The following is an 18,553-nucleotide window of genomic DNA, read 5'->3' as shown; positions in this document are numbered from 1 at the left end:
GAAGGACAGTCAGCCAGCAGGTAAGAGTCCTGCAGGCAGGCCACTCCGCTGCCACTGCCACGGAACCCATCAACCTCCACCCTCACCAACCATCCCCTGCAAGATCAGCCGCCCCTAAAGGCACAAGCACCACCTCTACCAATTAGCAGAGCTCTCTCCAGCAACATCAGCAGGCTCTGTAGGCACAACCCACACCAGCTGGAGGAACAGGTCCCACAGGCAGGAGTAAAGTGTACACCAGCTGCAGGAACAGGCACAGCCCGGAACAGGCACAGCCCACACCAGCTGGAGGAACAGGCACAACCTCACCAGCTGGAGGAACAGATCCCACAAGCAGGAGTAAAGTGTACACCAGCTGCAGGAACAGGCACAGCCCGGAACAGGCACAGCCCACACCAGCTGGAGGAACAGGCACAACCTCACCAGCTGGAGGAACAGATCCCACAGGCAGGAGTAAAGTGTACACCAGCTGCAGGAACAGGCACAGCCCGGAACAGGCACAGCCCGGAACAGCTGGAGGAACAGATCCCACAGGCAGGAGTAAAGTGCACACCAGCCAGAAGAAATGGATGATATGCTGGCTCTAGGCACCCAAACCCCCACAAACCTCAGCTGAGAAAACTCTCCTTGACCTGACAACCAGCCAGTTACCATAGCCTTGGTTATTCAGGCCAAAAGACAATAAAGGAACAAAAGACCCAGCCAACAAAGACATCATAAGAATCAACACCCATACTTATAATTATCCCAAACCCAGATGGGTAAACAGCAGTGTAAAAATACACTCAACAACATCAAGAGCAATATGGCAGCACCAGAAACTAGTGGTTATACCACACCAAGACCTGAACGTCCCAATACAGGTGAGGTAGAAGGAAATGACCTTAAAAATAACTTTATGAAGATGATAGAGACCCTGAGACAATTTTGGCCCAAAAATAACTCACCATACAAGTTCTACACAACCAAAATGCCCATGAACCACAACCATGACCAGAATGACAGAAATCATGCTTAGTGACAGAAACCTAGACAATATCATGGCTTGTGATACCATGGATCTTGGAGGAGAACCTACAATTACCACTTTGCTAAACAGGCAACCCCCTAACTACACTCTTAATATTGTCTTTACACACCTAAGTGCAGTCCTCACCCCTCAACAAGGAACCTTCACGCTGCAACTGATGAAGACCATTTCAGAAAACTGTTAGCCAAAAGGTAGAGTTGTGGATCCCAGTCTAAACTGTTATGTCTACAGCACAATTCCGCACCCAAGGCTTAGGGATCATCACTGAAGAAGGGGGGGATGTAAGAATCAGAGGAAGAGTTTAGCTTGGGCTGTTGTGTCAGTGCTTCCCCAATGGAGCTTGGTTTTCTGCTTTGAGCAATACAAGCCTCCTGCTGAACTGATTGATGTCTGGGTGTTCAACAAAAGGCTCGGGGCTGGTAAGCTGGGCGCAGTCACGTTGAAAAGCATGGCAGGATACCCTCACAGTGGTTCAGTAGAAGGAGAGAAACCAGATTGGGGAGATGTGGTGGTTCAGGTTCAGATGTTACCTTTGAGATTTGTGGCCTACTGCGTAGGACTGGGTTCACCAGAGGAAATACACTCCACTGATGTTTCTTATTCCATATTGAACAGCTTCAGGCAACGTTGCAACTGGAAAGGGGCACTCTAAATCCAATAAAGAAAATACTTAACTGGGCAAAGTGGCACATGCCTTTTATCCCAGCTTCCCTGAGGCAGAGGCTGGCGGAACTCTAAGAGTTAGAACGAAACAGCTCACGAGTTTCAAGTGGCTTTAAACACAGTGAATTTCAATTCCGTCAAAGCTCCACGGAAAGACAATGTCTAAAAGCAAAAAAGCCAAACACACACAAAAAGAGAATACTAATTTACTAGACCTTGGCCCAGCATCGAAACAGCTTAAAAAAATCAGGCTATTTTGGCCCTCTGCCTTTTCAGGTCCAGATCAATAAAACCAAACTTCTCCCCATCACAGCATACTTTCCTGGAGGGGAACAATCTCCATCTGTCTCCGGGTTTGATGCATGCTTCATGGGTACCAACGCCTCTGCATTTTTACCTAAATTTGGGAAAGAGCAGCTGCCCTCTGCTGGCCACATCTGCACAACGCAGCCCGAAGGAGACGGGTCGGTCTCTGGTTGATGACGTCACCGGGCGGCGGAGGCGGGGCGGGCGCGTGACGTCACCGCGCGCGCCGAAGCCCGGGTCGAGCCGCATGGCTGCGGGCTGCGCGGATTCTCCGCGGCCCAGGGTGGCCCCGGCGAGGCCCGCGGCTGCTCAGGCCGGGGTCCTGCCCTGCCTGGAGCTGCCGAGCTACGCCGCGGCGTGCGCGCTGGTGAGCAGCCGCTACTCGTGCCTGGTGGCCGGCCCGCACCGCAGGCACATCGCGCTGTCGCCGCGCTACCTGAGCCGGAAGCGCACGGGCATCCGCGAGCAGCTGGACGCCGAGCTGCTGCGCTACTCCGAGAGGTACGGTCTCCGGCGGGCCCTCCGCCCTTCGCGGCGTGGGGGTGGGCTCCGGCCCGGTGACCCCACGGCGCCGCGGACCCTGCATCCGCAGCACACACCCGCGCGCGTCCCGGGACCGCAGGGTGTGGGGGAGAACGGGGGACCCAGCCCCTGGGGAGGAAGCTGACAGCAAGTGCGAGCGCGGGCGAAGAGCGTCCCAGTGCAGAGTCCGGGACTGCCCGGCGTCTAGAGACGCGGTAGGCTGAGCTTTATAAAAGTTTCACTTAGCCACTTCCGGGTGAGTTCCCGTTAGTAGTGAAATTTTGCTGTCAGTACGAGATTCTCTTCCCTTGGAAGACAGCGTATAAACATGGGCATAGGCGGGTTTGTTGTTAGCTTGGGGTGATTTTCCGAGGTTTTCTTCTCTACGGCCCAGTTGGAAGTGCACGATGAATATCGCCTTTTGCCTAGTTTTGTTTGTAGGAACAGAAAGTTTATTCAGCTCTCTAGACACGAATAAACAAAATAAAACTAGTGTATTTATATTTAAGGTACTCAAGAGTAACTTGAAAAAAAGCCTGAGAATTAAATCTCAGAGTTGCAAAGAGAAGTGATAATACCCTAGTACTCCACAATTAATTTGGTGCGAAAGGGGACGAGGTTCCAAGACCGAGGCAAGGTTCCCCTAGAGACGTCATCGTTCTTCAGGGATTCCATGGAACTTAGGAGTTTCGGGGATTCTTGTGGTGACTGTTCTTAGGGAAATTATCTAAAGCTGTTACCAGTTCTCTGGGCACCCCATTTCTATCAAGCCTGCCTAGGATAATAAATCCAGCTTCCTCGAAGCGCCAGTGCATACATACTTGGATGTCTGCACATCTTGGGGAGTTGCATAGAAAGACAAAAGTAGGATCCTACTTTCAGGGAGCTTAGAGCTATTGTGGGGACATAAATGTAAGACAAATCCAGAGAACTGTTAAAATTTGACAGACCTAAATTCAGTTACATAGAAGTGAAATTAGTCTTGTAGCTTTTGAGAACAACACAATAGGACGCAGTTAGAGGGTACGTTACAGCCAGCGAGCGGCATAAACAGATGGGTAGTAAACGCCGGCTGTGTGCTCGGACCAGAGGGCTGTCCATAGTGTGTAACTGTGGGGAAGCTTACTGCAGGGGAAACGCATTGAGTGCCACTGGATACCTAAGTGGAGTGTCAAAGACTGGGGTGGGGGAGGGGTGAGTTGGGGGTTGGGTGACTTAGAAAATGGCCTTTATTCTTTCCCCTTCTGCCTTCATCTGTTATATTCTCTCTCTCTCTCTCTCTCTCTCTCTCTCTCTCTCTCTCATATTTTACTTTCTGTCTTACTTTTGTTTTCTTTGTTTTGCTTTTGTTTTCGTTGTATTAGATTTACTTGTGTGCATGAGTGTTTTGCTTACATGTCTGTAAATGCAAGCCTGGAGTCGTCAGAAGGCATCGTATCTTCAGAAATTGGAATTATGGATGGTTGTGAACCTCTAAGTGGGTGGGACTGGAACCTGGGTCCTTTGCAGGAGCACCACGTACTCTTTACCAGTGACCTATCTCTCCGCCGGGTGATGTTGGTTTTTAAAGCACACCTGTTGCTTTATCCACTTACTAGCCTCCAGCTGAGACTTGGCATTTTTTCTAGAGGAGCAGTAAATATCTGCATTCCCTGGGACATGGCCAAATCTGCAATTTAAGAAGCAATTTTGAATTAGATGATATTTTAAATAGGATGAGGCAATAGAGAGAGATAATTTTTTTTTGTAATTAGCTAAGTAAAATGATTAGAAGGTTCGAAAGATTTAAGAACATACAAGGTGATCATTAAATATGAAAACACAGGCGGTTATGTTACTTAGTATTCTAACCAATTACTTCCTTCATCATTAGGGGAAATTGTCTAGAGATGTATAATAGAAGCTGTTATTCCCGATGAGAAACAGATAATTTCTGTAGCAGAATTGGATAATGCAGCCATATAGAATGGAATATGCTCTTAAATCCATCTGGATACCTCCCTTCCTTATTACTCATGAGTTATGCTAAAAGAAACCTAGTTTTTTCAGTGCAGATTAGATTCCAGTGTTATCTGAGTATTAAGAGTATTAATAAAGTAAGGAAGAGACAAAACATTGAAAGTGTTGGGAACTGTATTATAATATTAATTAACCATTTATTCTGTATAGTTTATGTTTTCAGACTTGGGGGCAAGTGGGCAATTCCATAGCATCAGTAGGTCTGGATCCTCTTATATATATATATATATATATATATATATATATATATATATGTGTGTGTGTGTGTGTGTGTGTGTGTGTGTGTGTGTATGTATGTACACATACATACATACATACATACACACATACATACATAGAGAGGAATTGATACGTCCAGACTCCCATGTTTGCTTAAGTCATCTCTCCAATATTCCTATTTGACAGACTTCCTTTCTTCCTCAGTGGCACAGTTCTTTCTAAAGTGGTAATCCCATTTCAGCTTTGGACTGTTGTCTTAGAGAAAGTAAGTGGTTTTCTTAAATCAGATTATAATTTCTAAGTTGAATTTGTAAGAAGCCTGTTGTGGGAAAAAGAAAACTAAACAAAGCCCATTGTTTTCCGTTTGGCATCCTTGTGTTATTTAAAGACACCAAATGCATTCTCTCCTAGTAGTTCCAAAGAAGTCTGAAGTGCTCCAGCTGCATATCCCGTCAGTGTGATTTAGATGTCCCCACATAGCCTATGTGAAGTTCCCATGTGAACCTGATAGCTACTTGAGAGTTTTTTTTTTTTTAATAAGATAAAAGAGAAAAAGTCATACAGTGTTAGAGTGTCTTTCTTCGAGTGTGTGACTTTTGGTAAGGTACTCTAAGTAATTTCTCAGAAGTTTTATGGTTTGCACAAGTTGTTTTAGCCTTGTCCTTAGTGATGGTGAATCCTTTGGGACCTAGTGTCCCCTTAGAAGCAATAATTTCCACTGTTCTCTTTACTGTTATGAAAACATTGTCCACTATGCTGAAATGAAATTTAAAAGTTAACAAAACCTACATAATTAAAATTTTTACATGGTGTTCTAGCCACATATACTTTTAATCCATGACATCAAGTGCAAATGCCTGGGCAGACTGAAGACGTTGGATGCTTCTGCACGCGCACATAGGAATTTCTGGATAAGAGATGCAGTCACAGTGAGCATTGACTCAGGCGTTTGCAGTTAGAGCTCAGGTAACACATGCTGCATCTACATTATCAGTGCTTTTATGAAATAGTTACTCTTGGTAAAGTACCACAAAGCAGTCTTCTTGGATTTAAGTATTAACCCATTCCCAGCATTTTTTAGTATGTTAAGAGCATGCAAAGTTGACAGATGACTTTTGATATACTTATTTTTAAATGTAAATTCTATCCCCATCATTATAATCAAGAATCATGCATAGAGGCTGCTTGCACATGAACAGAACTGTTCTTTCCTGGCTGTGATAAACACGAACATGCTACATTTCCCCAAGTGCCTTCTAGGGGACAGTGGTGCTCTCCTCACGGAGAATCACTTCTGAGTATTATGTAGAGGGAAGGCTTCTCGTGGAAACCACAGAGACCTTTTTCTATCACTTGTGGTGTTGCTTCTTGCTTTTCCTTTCTGTTCTGTTTTCAGTGTCTCTCATATTACCGTAGTGATGTTATGACTCCTGCCTACGTAAGCTGCGTGTAGAAGCTATAAGCTTGGAGAGTGCTTTCCTGAGAAGATCTCTGAGTTTATGGGTTCCTAATTAGGTGTCTATTACAGTTTCTTCCCTATGAGTTGGGCTGCTTTGCTAACATGAAATCTGTTAGAGAATCCTTTCTCTTACTCTGGATGGATTGTACTGGAAACTTAATTGAGGCCAAAAAACATTTTCCGACATCTGTGACCCTAAAGTTGTATACAAAATCCAAACAAAAATGGAGATGGATTCAGTAAAACTAGGTTTCGAATAGTAATTCATTTTCACATGGGAAAGGAGTGGTTGGTTTCTTTGGGAGTCAGGAACTTTTCTTCAGGAAGTGTTTGCTGTGGGAGGTAAATAATAAATGGTCAGTAGTGAAGTGTGGCCTGTTACCAAGTAATACGGTTGTGCACGCTATTGTTTCTTTTTGCTAGAGAAGGCTTTAGTTTTGTATTTTTCTGTACTAAGTCATTGACTCCGGTGATGACAGGGTGTAACATTAAACAGTAATGCTTCCCTTGTTATATTCTGTGAGACATAGTAACTCAGTAATGGTAGATAATGTCAGAATTTCCCATAATCACTCATACATGTACCTAGGTGTTCCTTCACCTCGTCCCCCTGTTTCTCCTAGTGTGACTGAGTCACATAGCATATAAAGTGCCAGTTTATTGCAGGGCATAGTTCTGAAGACCCGTGTTGATAGTTGCTTTGACTTAACAAACACATTGGGATTTTTTTGGTAAAGTGTAATTGGTAAGATCTGCTATTGTTGCCCATCAAAATTCTTCAAAGACCTCGAAAGAACGGTACTCAACTTTATTTGGAAAAGCAAAAAACCCAGGATAGCCAAAACAATCCTGTGCAATAAAAGAATTTCTGGAGGTATCACAATCCCTGACTTCAAACTCTGCTACAGAGATACAGTACTGAAAACAGCCTGGTATTGGCATTAGAACAGACAGGAGGACCAATGGAACTGAATAGAAGACCCAGATATCAATCACACATCTTTGAACACCTGATCTTTGGTAAAGAAGTAAAAAGTATCAAATGGAAAAAAGGAAAGCATATTTAACAAGTGGTGCTGGCATAACTGGATATCAACATATAGAAGAATGAAAATAGATCCATATCTATCTCCATGCACAAAACTCAGGTCTAAATGGATCAAAGACCTCAACATAAAACCAGCCACACTGAACCTTATAGAAGAGAAAGTGGGAAGTACACTTGAACGTATTGGCACAGGGAACCACTTCATAAATATAACTCCAGCAGCACAGACACTGAGAGAAACAATTAATAAATGGGACCTTCTGAAACTGAAAAGCTTCTGTAAAGCAAAGGACACGGTCAACAAGACAAAATGACAGCCTACAGAATGGGAAAAGATCGTCATTAACCCCACATCAGACAGAGGTCTGATCTCCAAAATGTACAAAGAGCTCAAGAAATTGGACACCAAAAGATCACATAATCCAATAAAAAAATGGAGTACAGACCTAAACAGAGAACTCTCAACATAGGAATCTAAAATGACTGAAAGATACTTAAGGAAATGTTCAACATCCTTAGTCATCAGAGAAATGCAAATCAAAACAACTCTGAGATTCCATCTTATACCTGTAAGAATGGCCAAGATCAAAAACACTGATGACAACTTATGCTGGAGAGGTTGTGGGGAAAAGGGAACACTTCTGCATTGCTGGTGGGAGTGCAAGCTGGTAAAGCCCCTTTCGATATCAGTATGGCGATTTCTCAGAAAATTAGGAAACCACTTTCCTCAAGACCCAGTAATACCACTTTTTGGTATATATCCAAAGGATGTTCAATTGTGCCACAAGGACATGTGTTCAACTATGTTCATAGCAGCTTTGTTTGTCATAACCAGAACCTGGAAACAACCTAAATGCCTCTCGACCAAAGAATAGATAAGAAAAATGTGGTACATTTATATAATGGAGTACTACACAGCAGAAAAAAATAACGACATCTTGAATTTTGCAGGAAAATGGATGCCTCTCAGCTTTATGCCACCATTGCTAAGATTATCTTTAAGAAGGATTAACATTATCTTTTTTTTTTTAACAGCCTTTTAGGTGTCCCTATTGCATATGATAACATCAGAGTTGTGGGTGAACTGGGAGATATTTATGATGACCAAGGACACATTCACCTTAATATTGAAGCAGATTTTGTTATTTTCTGCCCTGAGCCAGGGCAGAAGTTAATGGTACGTACATCATCGTTCTCACTTTGTTGATATGATCTTCTCTCTCTGTGCCCCTACCCTGACCTTAAGCCCTTCCAACTCCCTAGTAATCACTAGTCTACTTCCAGGTTACTTTTAAAAATGGAATTTAGTGTCTCCAGGGAAGAAAACCTGCACTGGTCTTTGGGTGCCTGGTTTATTTCTCTAACGTGATTCCTCCTTCTGTGTGGATATTTGTTTCACAGTGCTGTGCTGTGCCTGCAGACCGTAACTATACATTCATCCTTGACAGGCGTGTAGCTCCATCTGTGTCTTAGCTATTGTGAACAGTGCCATGTAAACGGGGGTGCACAGGCCTTCCTGCTCTGGGTTGATTTTATTTCTCTCGGATTGTTGTGATCATGTGGCAGTACACTACCTTTTGTTGTTAAGAACGTACATCCTGCGTCCATAGTGTCTGTCCGTTTACATTCACACCAGGAGCTTGTATGGTTCTTTCTCTCACATCTTTCCAGGATGTAATTTTTGCTCTTTTCACTGTTGTAGGTGGGGTTTTGAGTTGTTTTCTTGTTGCTATGACAAAGTAGTTGACAGAAACAGCTTGAGGGAGGAGAGATTTTGTTCGGCTCCTGCTTTTCCTGGTGTGGATGTCGGGGCAGTTTTTATCCTGCTGGGCCAAGAAGCAGAGAAGGGAACACTGGTACCTAACTAGATGCTGTTTTTCTCCTTTTGTTCTCTCTGGGCCCTGGCTCTGGTTCTGCTCCTATTCGGGGCTATTTTCATAAGTTTGTTAGTCTTTTTGGAAACTGTCTCATAGACACACCCAGGCCTGTCACTGGGTTCTGAGGGCTCTGCTGGTGTTCATGTCTTGCTCTTCATTTGCCGGCTGTGGTTGGATTAGAAGTACTGAAGCTTTCTCTTGGCTGCCTGTTGGGCATAGTTTCAGCAGCTCACTTCTGGGGATACTAGCACTGAGTTTCACTGTGACAGGCTTAGCACAAGGTTTAAAGTAAGCTCACCCACTAGTCAGTTCGCTGATTCCTTTATTCTCATTTGGTGGTCCCTACAGATGGACAGCCATCTGTAGGGAGGATTGCCAGAGAACCTTAATCGGCTACCAGCTTTGTCCGAAGCTTATATTAGAGTCCAGTCTTCAAGCTTACATCCCTTAGGTTTTCACAGATTTACTGTCCTGTCTGTTCAACACCGTACAGAATACTTGGCCTGCCTGGAGTTTCCTCACTACCTCCTTCCTAATCCTCACTGTTCACAACAGTTCCTGGTAGCCACTGATCTTTTTACTATCCCAGTTTTCTTTTTTCTAAGATGCTAGAAACTTAAAATTATATCTATTTGTTTTCATGCGTGCACCTGCCACCGCATGCAGAGTCAGTTGTCTCCTTTCACCACTTGGGTCATGGGGATCCAATCATCAACCTGTGCTGACTAAACTGTCTTCAGCCCATAGGAGATATGTACCCCTGAAGCAAGTACTCTTTTCAGATTGGCTTCCTCATTTAGCTGTGTGCATATAAGATTCCTTTCTTTGTGTCTAAAACTTGATACCTTTTTCTCTCTCCCCCTCCCTCTCCCTCCTTCTCCCTCTGTCTCTCCCTCTAAATGTTGAGAAGTAAATACTCCATTCTGTCACTGTGCCGTGGTTTGTTCTATTTAGAGACCGTCAGATACCTGGTCAGGACAGATACGCGAGCATGCATGTTCACCTTATTTTATGTTCCGTGTTTCAGAAAATGCGTCTTTAAAAAATATTGTAGGGTTTTCATTCATATACTTCATGCATGTTGATTCCTGAAGGAGAATAGAAACTAAATTTCATGGAAAGCTACCTTTTTTAAGTCTTAAAGTCATATAGTACCTTACGTTTTTTTGATTTAGTCAAGAATCTGTGTTCCGGGTTGATAAAGAATAAACGTAATAAAACTGTTTATATCATGTTAGTTTGAATTAGTAAACTGTGGAATTGAGTGCTTTGAAGTTCAGTCTGTGTAGAGAAATGCTAATCTGTACCCACTTGCAAGCTTCTTGCCTTGTGCTTTTCACATATTACATATGCACATCACGGTGCAGTCTCCTGACTTCAGTGTGGTCATGGAGTCGTCTGCTCCGAGACCCTGCAGTGAGAACTCAGGCTCCTCTGTCCATCCCCATCCCCACCAAGCCTTAGATTAAGGCGGAACTGGCTTAGTCATTGCTTATATTTAATAAAGTTTAAAGTTTCTAAGTTTTCTAAAATTATGCTCTCCTATGACTTAATAAGTTGTTAGATATTTAATAAAATTTATGATATGAAAACATACCATTAATCCAGTATTTTCTCTTCTGAAGGTGAGTTTCAGAATTACACAGTCGACTTCCTTGCTCTCTTCTTGATGTTGTTTCTTTCTTTTCTCTCCTCTGCAGGGCACAGTTAATAAAGTCTCCTCTAGTCACATTGGCTGTCTAGTGCATGGGTGTTTTAATGCCTCTATCCCTAAACCTGAGCAGATGTCCTATGAGGAGTGGCAGACCTTGCAGATAAATGTAGGCGATGAGCTGGAATTTGATGTATTTCGCTTAGACTCAGATTCTGCTGGAGTCTTCTGCATTCGAGGAAAACTAAATGCCACAAGGTTAGTGTATGACAATTGCAACAATAAACAGCAGACTCTGTTGTTTTGATGTATACCAGAAGTACACACTTCCTTATCAAATGTCCCTGGGTTAGTTAATTCACCTGGATTTAATGTTTAATAGCCAGGATTTTCTTAACCATCCCCAAAGTCTGAAGCTGTGTTTGAGCATCTGTAGAAGTTCAGTAAAAGAAAAAAAAAATAACATTTTTGTTTTTGTTAAATTTGGGCCAGGTGTAGTAGCATGTGCCAGTAATCCCAGCGTTCTGAAGGCTTGGACAGAGGCTCCTCAGTTGGAGGCCAGCCTGCCCTAGGGAGAAAGCAAAGGTCACAAAGGAGCTGGGTGATTTTACCATTGAGCTCGACATTGGCAACTTGTAGATATCTCAGTGGCCTGAGTAATATCAAGACAGGACTTTTGGAATTAGAGCCACACCAAATACCTTATGTTCCTTTGTTAAAAAAACAGGCTCTTGAAATTGTCTTGGCCTCATTTTTCCTGTCTTTTTGATTATCGCTGTTAATATTTTTAAAATCTGCTCATTTACAGTTTGCAGCTTAAGAGCTCTGTAGTTTCTGAAGACGTAGCAGAAACTGGCATTGAAGAGGTTGCTGAAAAAATTTCAAAGAAGAAAAAGAAGAAGAAGAAAGACACAGAAGCAGATGCAGCAGCCAACGGTGTCCCGGAGCTAGCAGATTGTACAGTTGTCACGCCAAAGGAAGAAACCCACCTACTGTGTGGAGATTCCGTGAATGACCTCTGTGAGGAAGAGCCAAGGAAGAAGAAAAAGAAGAAGAAAAGACACCAGGAAGAGCAGGACCCTGCTCTTCAAGCCAGTGACTCCAGTGGCTATCAGAGTGACCATAAGAAAAAGAAGAAGAAAAGGAAGCAGAGTGCAGAGATCGACTCTGTCACCTAAGAGGAGACCGTGACTGCCTTCTCCAGTGTTGACAGACTTACAATAGTGCTGATGGACAGATTCTGTGGAAGGTCGGAAATGCCGAAGTATGCGGGACGTTCACAGACACACGATTGTAATTGGAGAGTTTTGTACTAAAATCACACGAGTGACTGTAAACTTTAGATAATAGCAGTATTGTTAAAGTATGATTTATTACATACAGTATAAAATGTTAACACCTGCTTCCACTCCTGTGATAAATTATATGTTCTCAATATTTGCCAAAGAACTTTATACTTTCAGTTTTTTTCTGATAATACATTTTGCCTTTAGTCAGAACATGATTTTTTTTTTTAATTTTTAAAAGCTCAATACATTTACTAGTTTTAAATTTCCTTTAAACAATATTTCTATTTTTTTGTTTGTTTGTTTGGTTGGTTTTTTGAGACAGGGTTTCTCTGTGGTTTTGGAGCCTGTCTTGGAACTAGCTCTTGTAGACCGAGCTGGCCTCGAACTCACAGAGATCCGCCTGCCTCTGCCTCCCGAGTGCTGGGATTAAAGGTTTGCGCCACCACCGCGCAGCTCAGTCTTTCTCTTTTACTGAGTATGTATAGCTAAAGAATACCTAGACCTCTTACCTCCCTGTGACTGTCAGTGTTGACTGTGGTGGATGAGAAACTCGTTCTTTCCTCCCAGGAGAGGGGTGTGTGCGTGCTTCTCTAACCCTGAGACTGTGCTGGGAAGGGCTGTTAACTTTTACCTCATGTCTCTGTGGTCTTCATTTTGTTGTGTATGGATCATGAACAAGATGGAGATAGGAAAAATGCGATTCTTACTAATTGAAAATTTGTAGTAACTTTATAATGATTAGAGTTAGGCTACTAGAATTGCTTTTATTGATAAAAATGTGGAATATATTGAGACTATCCAGAAGATGGTCTTGAGAGGATAAACTGTTTGAGGCTCATAATCAATCCATAACCATGCATTTACAGACATTTAATATCTGTAATGTTTTTATTAAGGGGCAAGGATAAATAGAGTTAGTCAAATGTAGCACGATTACCTGAAAGTCAGAAAAGCAAAACAGCCAGCCACTGGCTCTTACCTCTAGCTCAGCTCGAAACGGTGATCCTGCCTTAAGGAATCTCAGAATGACACTGTGTCTGCTGTCTCTTCCTGTTTTAAATTCCTCTCCAGGGCTGGGATTAAAGGCATGCACCACTACCACCAGGTTTCTATGGCAAACTAGTGTGGCTACTTGGATTAAAGGTGTGTGTCACCGCTACCTGATCTCTAAGGCTAATCAATGCTGCAACTTCAGGCAAGCATTATTTATTAAAATGCAAATGCAATGTAGCTCTTCCATTAAGCAACGTGGGAGAAGAATTGTGTATCTACACATAGAAAAATGAAACTGAAACCTTTTCTCTCACCCTTCGTAACACTCAGAATGGATCAAGGCATACAACATAAAACCCAATACACTGCATCTGATAGAGTACAGGGGAAATGCTTCAACCTGTAGGCTCAGGAAAGGGCTTTCTCAACATATCAGATGGAATCTCAAAGTAGTTTTAACATGCATTTCCCTGATGTTTGGGATGTTGAACATGAAAACAAATTGTCTCTTAGACATTTGTATCTCATATTTTGAGAATTCACTATTTGGTTCCATGCCTCATTTTTAAAATTTGGGTTGTTTCTTAATGTTTAATTTTCTTCCCCCCTTGTATATTCTAGTTCCTATCCCTCTGACAGATGTATGCTAATAAAGGTGGTTTCCTATTCACCTGACAGATGGAATTGTCTCCTACACAGAGGCTTTTTAGCTTCCTAAGGTCTTGTTTTTCAGTTGCCTGTGCTATCACAGCCCTGGGTAAAACACAGTGGGATAGAAGGCTAAAGGGGAGTAAGGAATGGGAAGGGATAATGTGGTGGCAGATGACGGGCCAGATGAGAGGGAAGACATGGAGAGGGATAGCTAACGCTAATGCCTTTTGGAAAAGTCATGGAAAATTAATGTAGAAACTTCTTAACATATATACACACATATATTTAATAAAACAGTTGAAATAGCTGCCCTAGGCTCTCCAAGACACCGTAGGCTGACATCATCTTACCTAGAATTTTCCATACAAACCTCATGTACACATTCTTATTAGTGTCTTTCATAATTGCTTGCATTTCTTTTGAGATAACACCTTTATTTTGTGATTAAATAATCTAGTACAACTTCCACCCTCCTAAACTTCACTTTCACAAGGGACGTTGGTATCATAGTTCTACCTATGTGTAAACTACGTGGAGAATAATTGAGCTTCAGCTCCCTTAGATTCAACTAATAAATAATTATATACACACATAGAATACACACACACACAGAGAGAGAGGGAGAGGGAGAGAGACTTTGAATTGGGTTACCCTACAATGGGCACCACAGGCCAATTAATAAATATGAATATAAATAATACATATTTTTATCACTGAGGTCCCATAGACTCCTTAACATTATGGAATATTGCTAATGCTCTTTGTTGCCCTCAAAAACTTGGTACAGATGTCACATTCTTGAGTCGTAGAACATGGAGGAGTGATTCTGGCACTGACGTGGAGGCTTTATTCCTTTCACAGTGCTGGAGGGCGCTATGTGATTACCAGAGGAGAAATGCAATCATCAGTCTTACTCAGCAACAGATATGGCAAGTCATGTTCATTGGTACAATAGTGCTATAAATGTCAAGAGAGAAATTAACCCCTTTCTGATTGGGTTTAAGGTCATCTCCACAGGACTAAGCCCGTATTTAGCACTGTTATTGGGGCCAAGAACCTAGAGCTAGAAAGATCATCAGTAGACATAGGAGAGAACTTACCACTGTTAGTCTGGTAAATGGATAAAGCTGACTACTAAAAATTTATCATTATACCCACATATCCATGCACCTATCATCACCCACCAAAGACACATTTTGCAACAGATGTTGATTCCCAGAGAGACTCATGGCCGTGATGAAGAGAACAAGAAGCCACGGCTGAGTCCCAAATGGACTTCTGTTTCGCGCTCCTTCCCCCAAGTCCCAGGGATCATTGAGAAAGAGCAGGTAGAACGCGGGTAAGAGTGGAGGAGTGGATGGCTACAATGAAATACTTTCTAGATAAAGCAAGGACGCTGTATATAGAACTCGGGCAGTAGCCACAGATCTGCGCAAGCACGAGGCGGACAGATTCTCAGCATGTAGAGGGAAAATGTGCTCAAATTCGCACCTATAACTGATGAGATGTTGGGAATTGATGGCTTCCAGGGAACAGACTCAGTTTGCTTTAAGGGTGTGGCCTCTTGTAGGTCTTCCACAGTCTAATTTATATGGTCAGTATAAGTTAAACTTGGATTTTTGTTGTTTTGGTTCATTCTTTAACAGTTGGGTAGGGAAGGAGGATGGATTTAAGGGTGTTCAATTTGATCAAAACACAGAGTGCAAAATTCTCAAATAGCTAAAATATTTTTTTAAGTAAAAAGAAAGTTATGGAGGCCAGAGATGCAGTGGCTTTGGCCCTAAGTATGGTCCTTGTTTGAGCTGTCTTTGCATTCATCCCAAGTGAGTGCTCATTATTTTTCTGTTTCACAGATAGTAAACTGAGGCAAATCTTATGAAGTAAAAATGAATCTTAAAATAGTCTATAAACCATAAAGTAAGAACAAAATTTAAAATATAAGGAATTCTGAGTTTGGCATTGTTTTCTTGGCATTTCTTTGAAACTTTGATGCACAGTTAACTACGGCTCACTTTAATATATCATTGGTTCCCTTTATGAAAAGCAAAGGTGGTGAAATGTTTGATCTACACTGTTTCCCAAACATTTGCCTCTGCACCAATAATTTATTTCATAAAACTGTGTACTTTTGTACTTTCAAATTAATATTTGACACAGTGGATCATCTTAACCCAGCCCTCTTTTCTCAGATACTAGAATGCCAACCCTGTTCTTAGTATACTCATTGAATAATTGTCTTTGGATATATTTATGTGAGAACTTAGAAAATAAAAAAAAACGTAATGTTACCAAGTCAAAGAATGGAAACAGAATCAACAACAACAACAACAACAAAATTGACACAAGAATTTCAGTATCAAATAAGTTTTAGTCTGCATAGTTATAATTAGTCCCGCATTGATTGGATGTAATTAGAAAAATGCTCAGTATCCACTGACTTGAAGAATGATTAGCACAAGTTAAATTCCTTGCCAGGTTTTATCTTTGTGGATGAAATAGAAGGCAAGTGAGCTGTCAAAGAAGAGCATAGTCTAGAAAATAAAGTTGGAATGTACTAATGGTAGGAGCAAGAAAGTGAAGATAAATAGATGGGTCTAATACAGAAAAGAAGTTCTTGTCCGTAGGCAAGATCACTAGTTGAAGAGGATCTTAAAGCAATAATTTAAAAACCTCACCATATTTTGTGTAAAGAAATTTGTGCTTATGAACAAGGACATCTTAAATAAAGAATTTGAATTTAAAAGTGTAAACGGTTTCAATGCTAGTGCTTTATTTATTTATTTAGTGTCCCAACCAAAGTTTTCCTTCTCTCCCATTGCCCCCTCCCTTCTCTATCTCATCCACTGTTCAGAAAGGAGCAGGTCTCCCATGATTATCCACAAAACATGGCATATCGAGTTGTGGTAAGAGAAGCCCCACAGGTAGAGTTACTATTATTTGCCTAGTTAGTGTTTTTTCTTTGCCTGTACAACGAGAAGCTTTCTTTGGGAACTAGGTAATATAAATGTTACTTTCAGTTGCAAAATCCTGGAAGTTGTGGGTACTGTTGACTATGATATGGAGCTTATTATGCTTTTGGAATCTTATTTAACCTAATTTCATGTCGCTGAGAACTGTGAAATTAACAAGTTTTGTAGATGTGTTAAATGAGAGATTAAATGTTCAGGTCAAAGACAAAGGATTTTATTATCATTGACCATCCCACAGCATGGTCTTTGCTTTTTTGTAGACTCCTTGCTCTGAGTCCCACAGGAGCAAGGTGTACTGCACATGACGCCTATTTTGTCACAGTTGAGAAACTTGTGACTCATGAACTTCATGCCTGCCAACTTTCTGTTCTTATAACAAGTTAATGAAGAAAATCAACTTAAAAAAAGGAAAAGTTGATTTGACCCAGTTTGGGAATTTCCAGCCATGGCTACTTGTCCATTTGTTTGGGGCTTATCACAAGGTAGTGTTTAAAGCAGGAATCTCATACTGCCTGGGAAGTGAGAGGGAGGGGGACTCCCAACATCCTCTCAAGGGCGCACCCCAGTGACTTGACTTTCTCTCCTTAGAGACCACTTCTTACAGACTTTATCCAGTACTACCTTGAACTGGTGGGCAGGCCTTGGTGGTCCCAAACCACAGGGAACACTATTTCTAGCGGACTTCAAACATCCTGAGTGATGTATTTTGTAACTTGAATTTTCTCTCCTAAACCTCTTGTGTTGAAAGAGTGACTGAATGATGAGACTTCTGACCTAATCGATGGGCCCTTGTTTACATGGATGGGGGAGAACAGTGGTTTAAATGTAATCAACAATAGTGTTAGTAAATAGTATTAAAGAAATGATATATGCTATATTATCTGAAGAGTCAGTGGGCTGTCTCATAAGAAGTGAAGCTATACTTCTATTCATCACCTTGTACATTAAGACATTAGCATACGTTAGTGTCTAAAATTGTAGCAGGATGATGAAAAGTCTATCCCAATACTTATTATATTTCAGTACTGTGGTGGTTTGAGTAAAAATGGTCACCACAGACGTAGGGAGTGGCACTGTGAGGGGGTGTGGCCTTGATGGAGTAGGTGTGCTCTTGTTGGAGGAAGTGTGTCACTGATGTGGCTCAAGACAGATGTAGAATGCTCAGCTACCTCTCCAGCGCCATACCTGCCTGCATGCCACCATGCTTCCCACCATGATAATGGTGGGAACTATAAGCTACCCCAATGAAATGTTTCTTTTTATAAGAGTTGTAATGGTTATAGTGTCTTCTCACAGCAATTGAAACCCTAACAGAGATAAGCACTAACATCCAGTATCTAAATTTATTACATGCCTGTTGGTTAACATTTTGGCATTTGTTTTGCTCTGTGTGTATTTTATAATGTAAACCCTGGCAAACTCTGAAACTTGAAAAGAAAAAAGATCTAGGGCTAAGGTGACAGATGACAGTGAGCTGAGTGCTTACTGGGGACACAGGGACATCTGTGAGGACAGCACAGGGTAGCCAGAATAGCTAGGTGGAGAGGCCCTGTCACATAAGAAGTGATTGAAGAAAGCATCTCCTTGTCAGTCTTTGACTTCCATACTTGCCAAATAGAACACCACACCAGCGTTTACATACGCACAGACACGCATACACACAGACACGCACACGCACGAATGCACACATGCACGCACATACACACATACACACATGCACCAACTCATGCACACACGCAAACATGCACGCACACACACAGACATACACACACACTAACGCATTCATTCACATTCATACACAAACGTGTACACTCATGCAGGAATGCACACACACACTCTCACACATGCACACACAAA

At 42.0% G+C, this 18,553-nt stretch overlaps 1 protein-coding gene across 1 annotated transcript; it reads left to right on the top strand.

Moving 5' to 3' along the window:
- Positions 1-2,212: 2,212 nt before the first annotated feature.
- Positions 2,213-12,380, top strand: Polr1f (RNA polymerase I subunit F). The gene is made up of 4 exons (XM_041658394.1): positions 2,213-2,500; positions 8,302-8,443; positions 10,844-11,052; positions 11,603-12,380. The coding sequence occupies exons 1-4, from the start codon at positions 2,247-2,249 to the stop codon at positions 11,970-11,972; spliced, it is 975 nt and encodes a 324-aa protein (XP_041514328.1). The 5' UTR covers positions 2,213-2,246; the 3' UTR covers positions 11,973-12,380.
- The last annotated feature ends 6,173 nt before the right edge of the window (positions 12,381-18,553 follow it).

This window comes from Microtus oregoni, unplaced genomic scaffold (assembly GCF_018167655.1).
Source record: "Microtus oregoni isolate MIOR12 unplaced genomic scaffold, Mior012 000009F_ref0000495, whole genome shotgun sequence".
NCBI classification, from domain to species: domain Eukaryota; kingdom Metazoa; phylum Chordata; class Mammalia; order Rodentia; family Cricetidae; genus Microtus; species Microtus oregoni.
This window is presented reverse-complemented; position numbering and strand designations above follow the sequence as displayed.

Excerpts from the sequence above, each read along its gene's own strand:
- Polr1f (XM_041658394.1), top strand. The coding sequence starts at position 2,247 with ATGGCTGCGGGCTGCGCGGATTCTCCGCGGCCCAGGGTGGCCCCGGCG. Across the intron at positions 2,501-8,301 it reads CTGCTGCGCTACTCCGAGAG|CCTTTTAGGTGTCCCTATTG; the intron begins GTACGGTCTCCG and ends TTTTTTTAACAG. Across the intron at positions 11,053-11,602 it reads GGAAAACTAAATGCCACAAG|TTTGCAGCTTAAGAGCTCTG; the intron begins GTTAGTGTATGA and ends GCTCATTTACAG.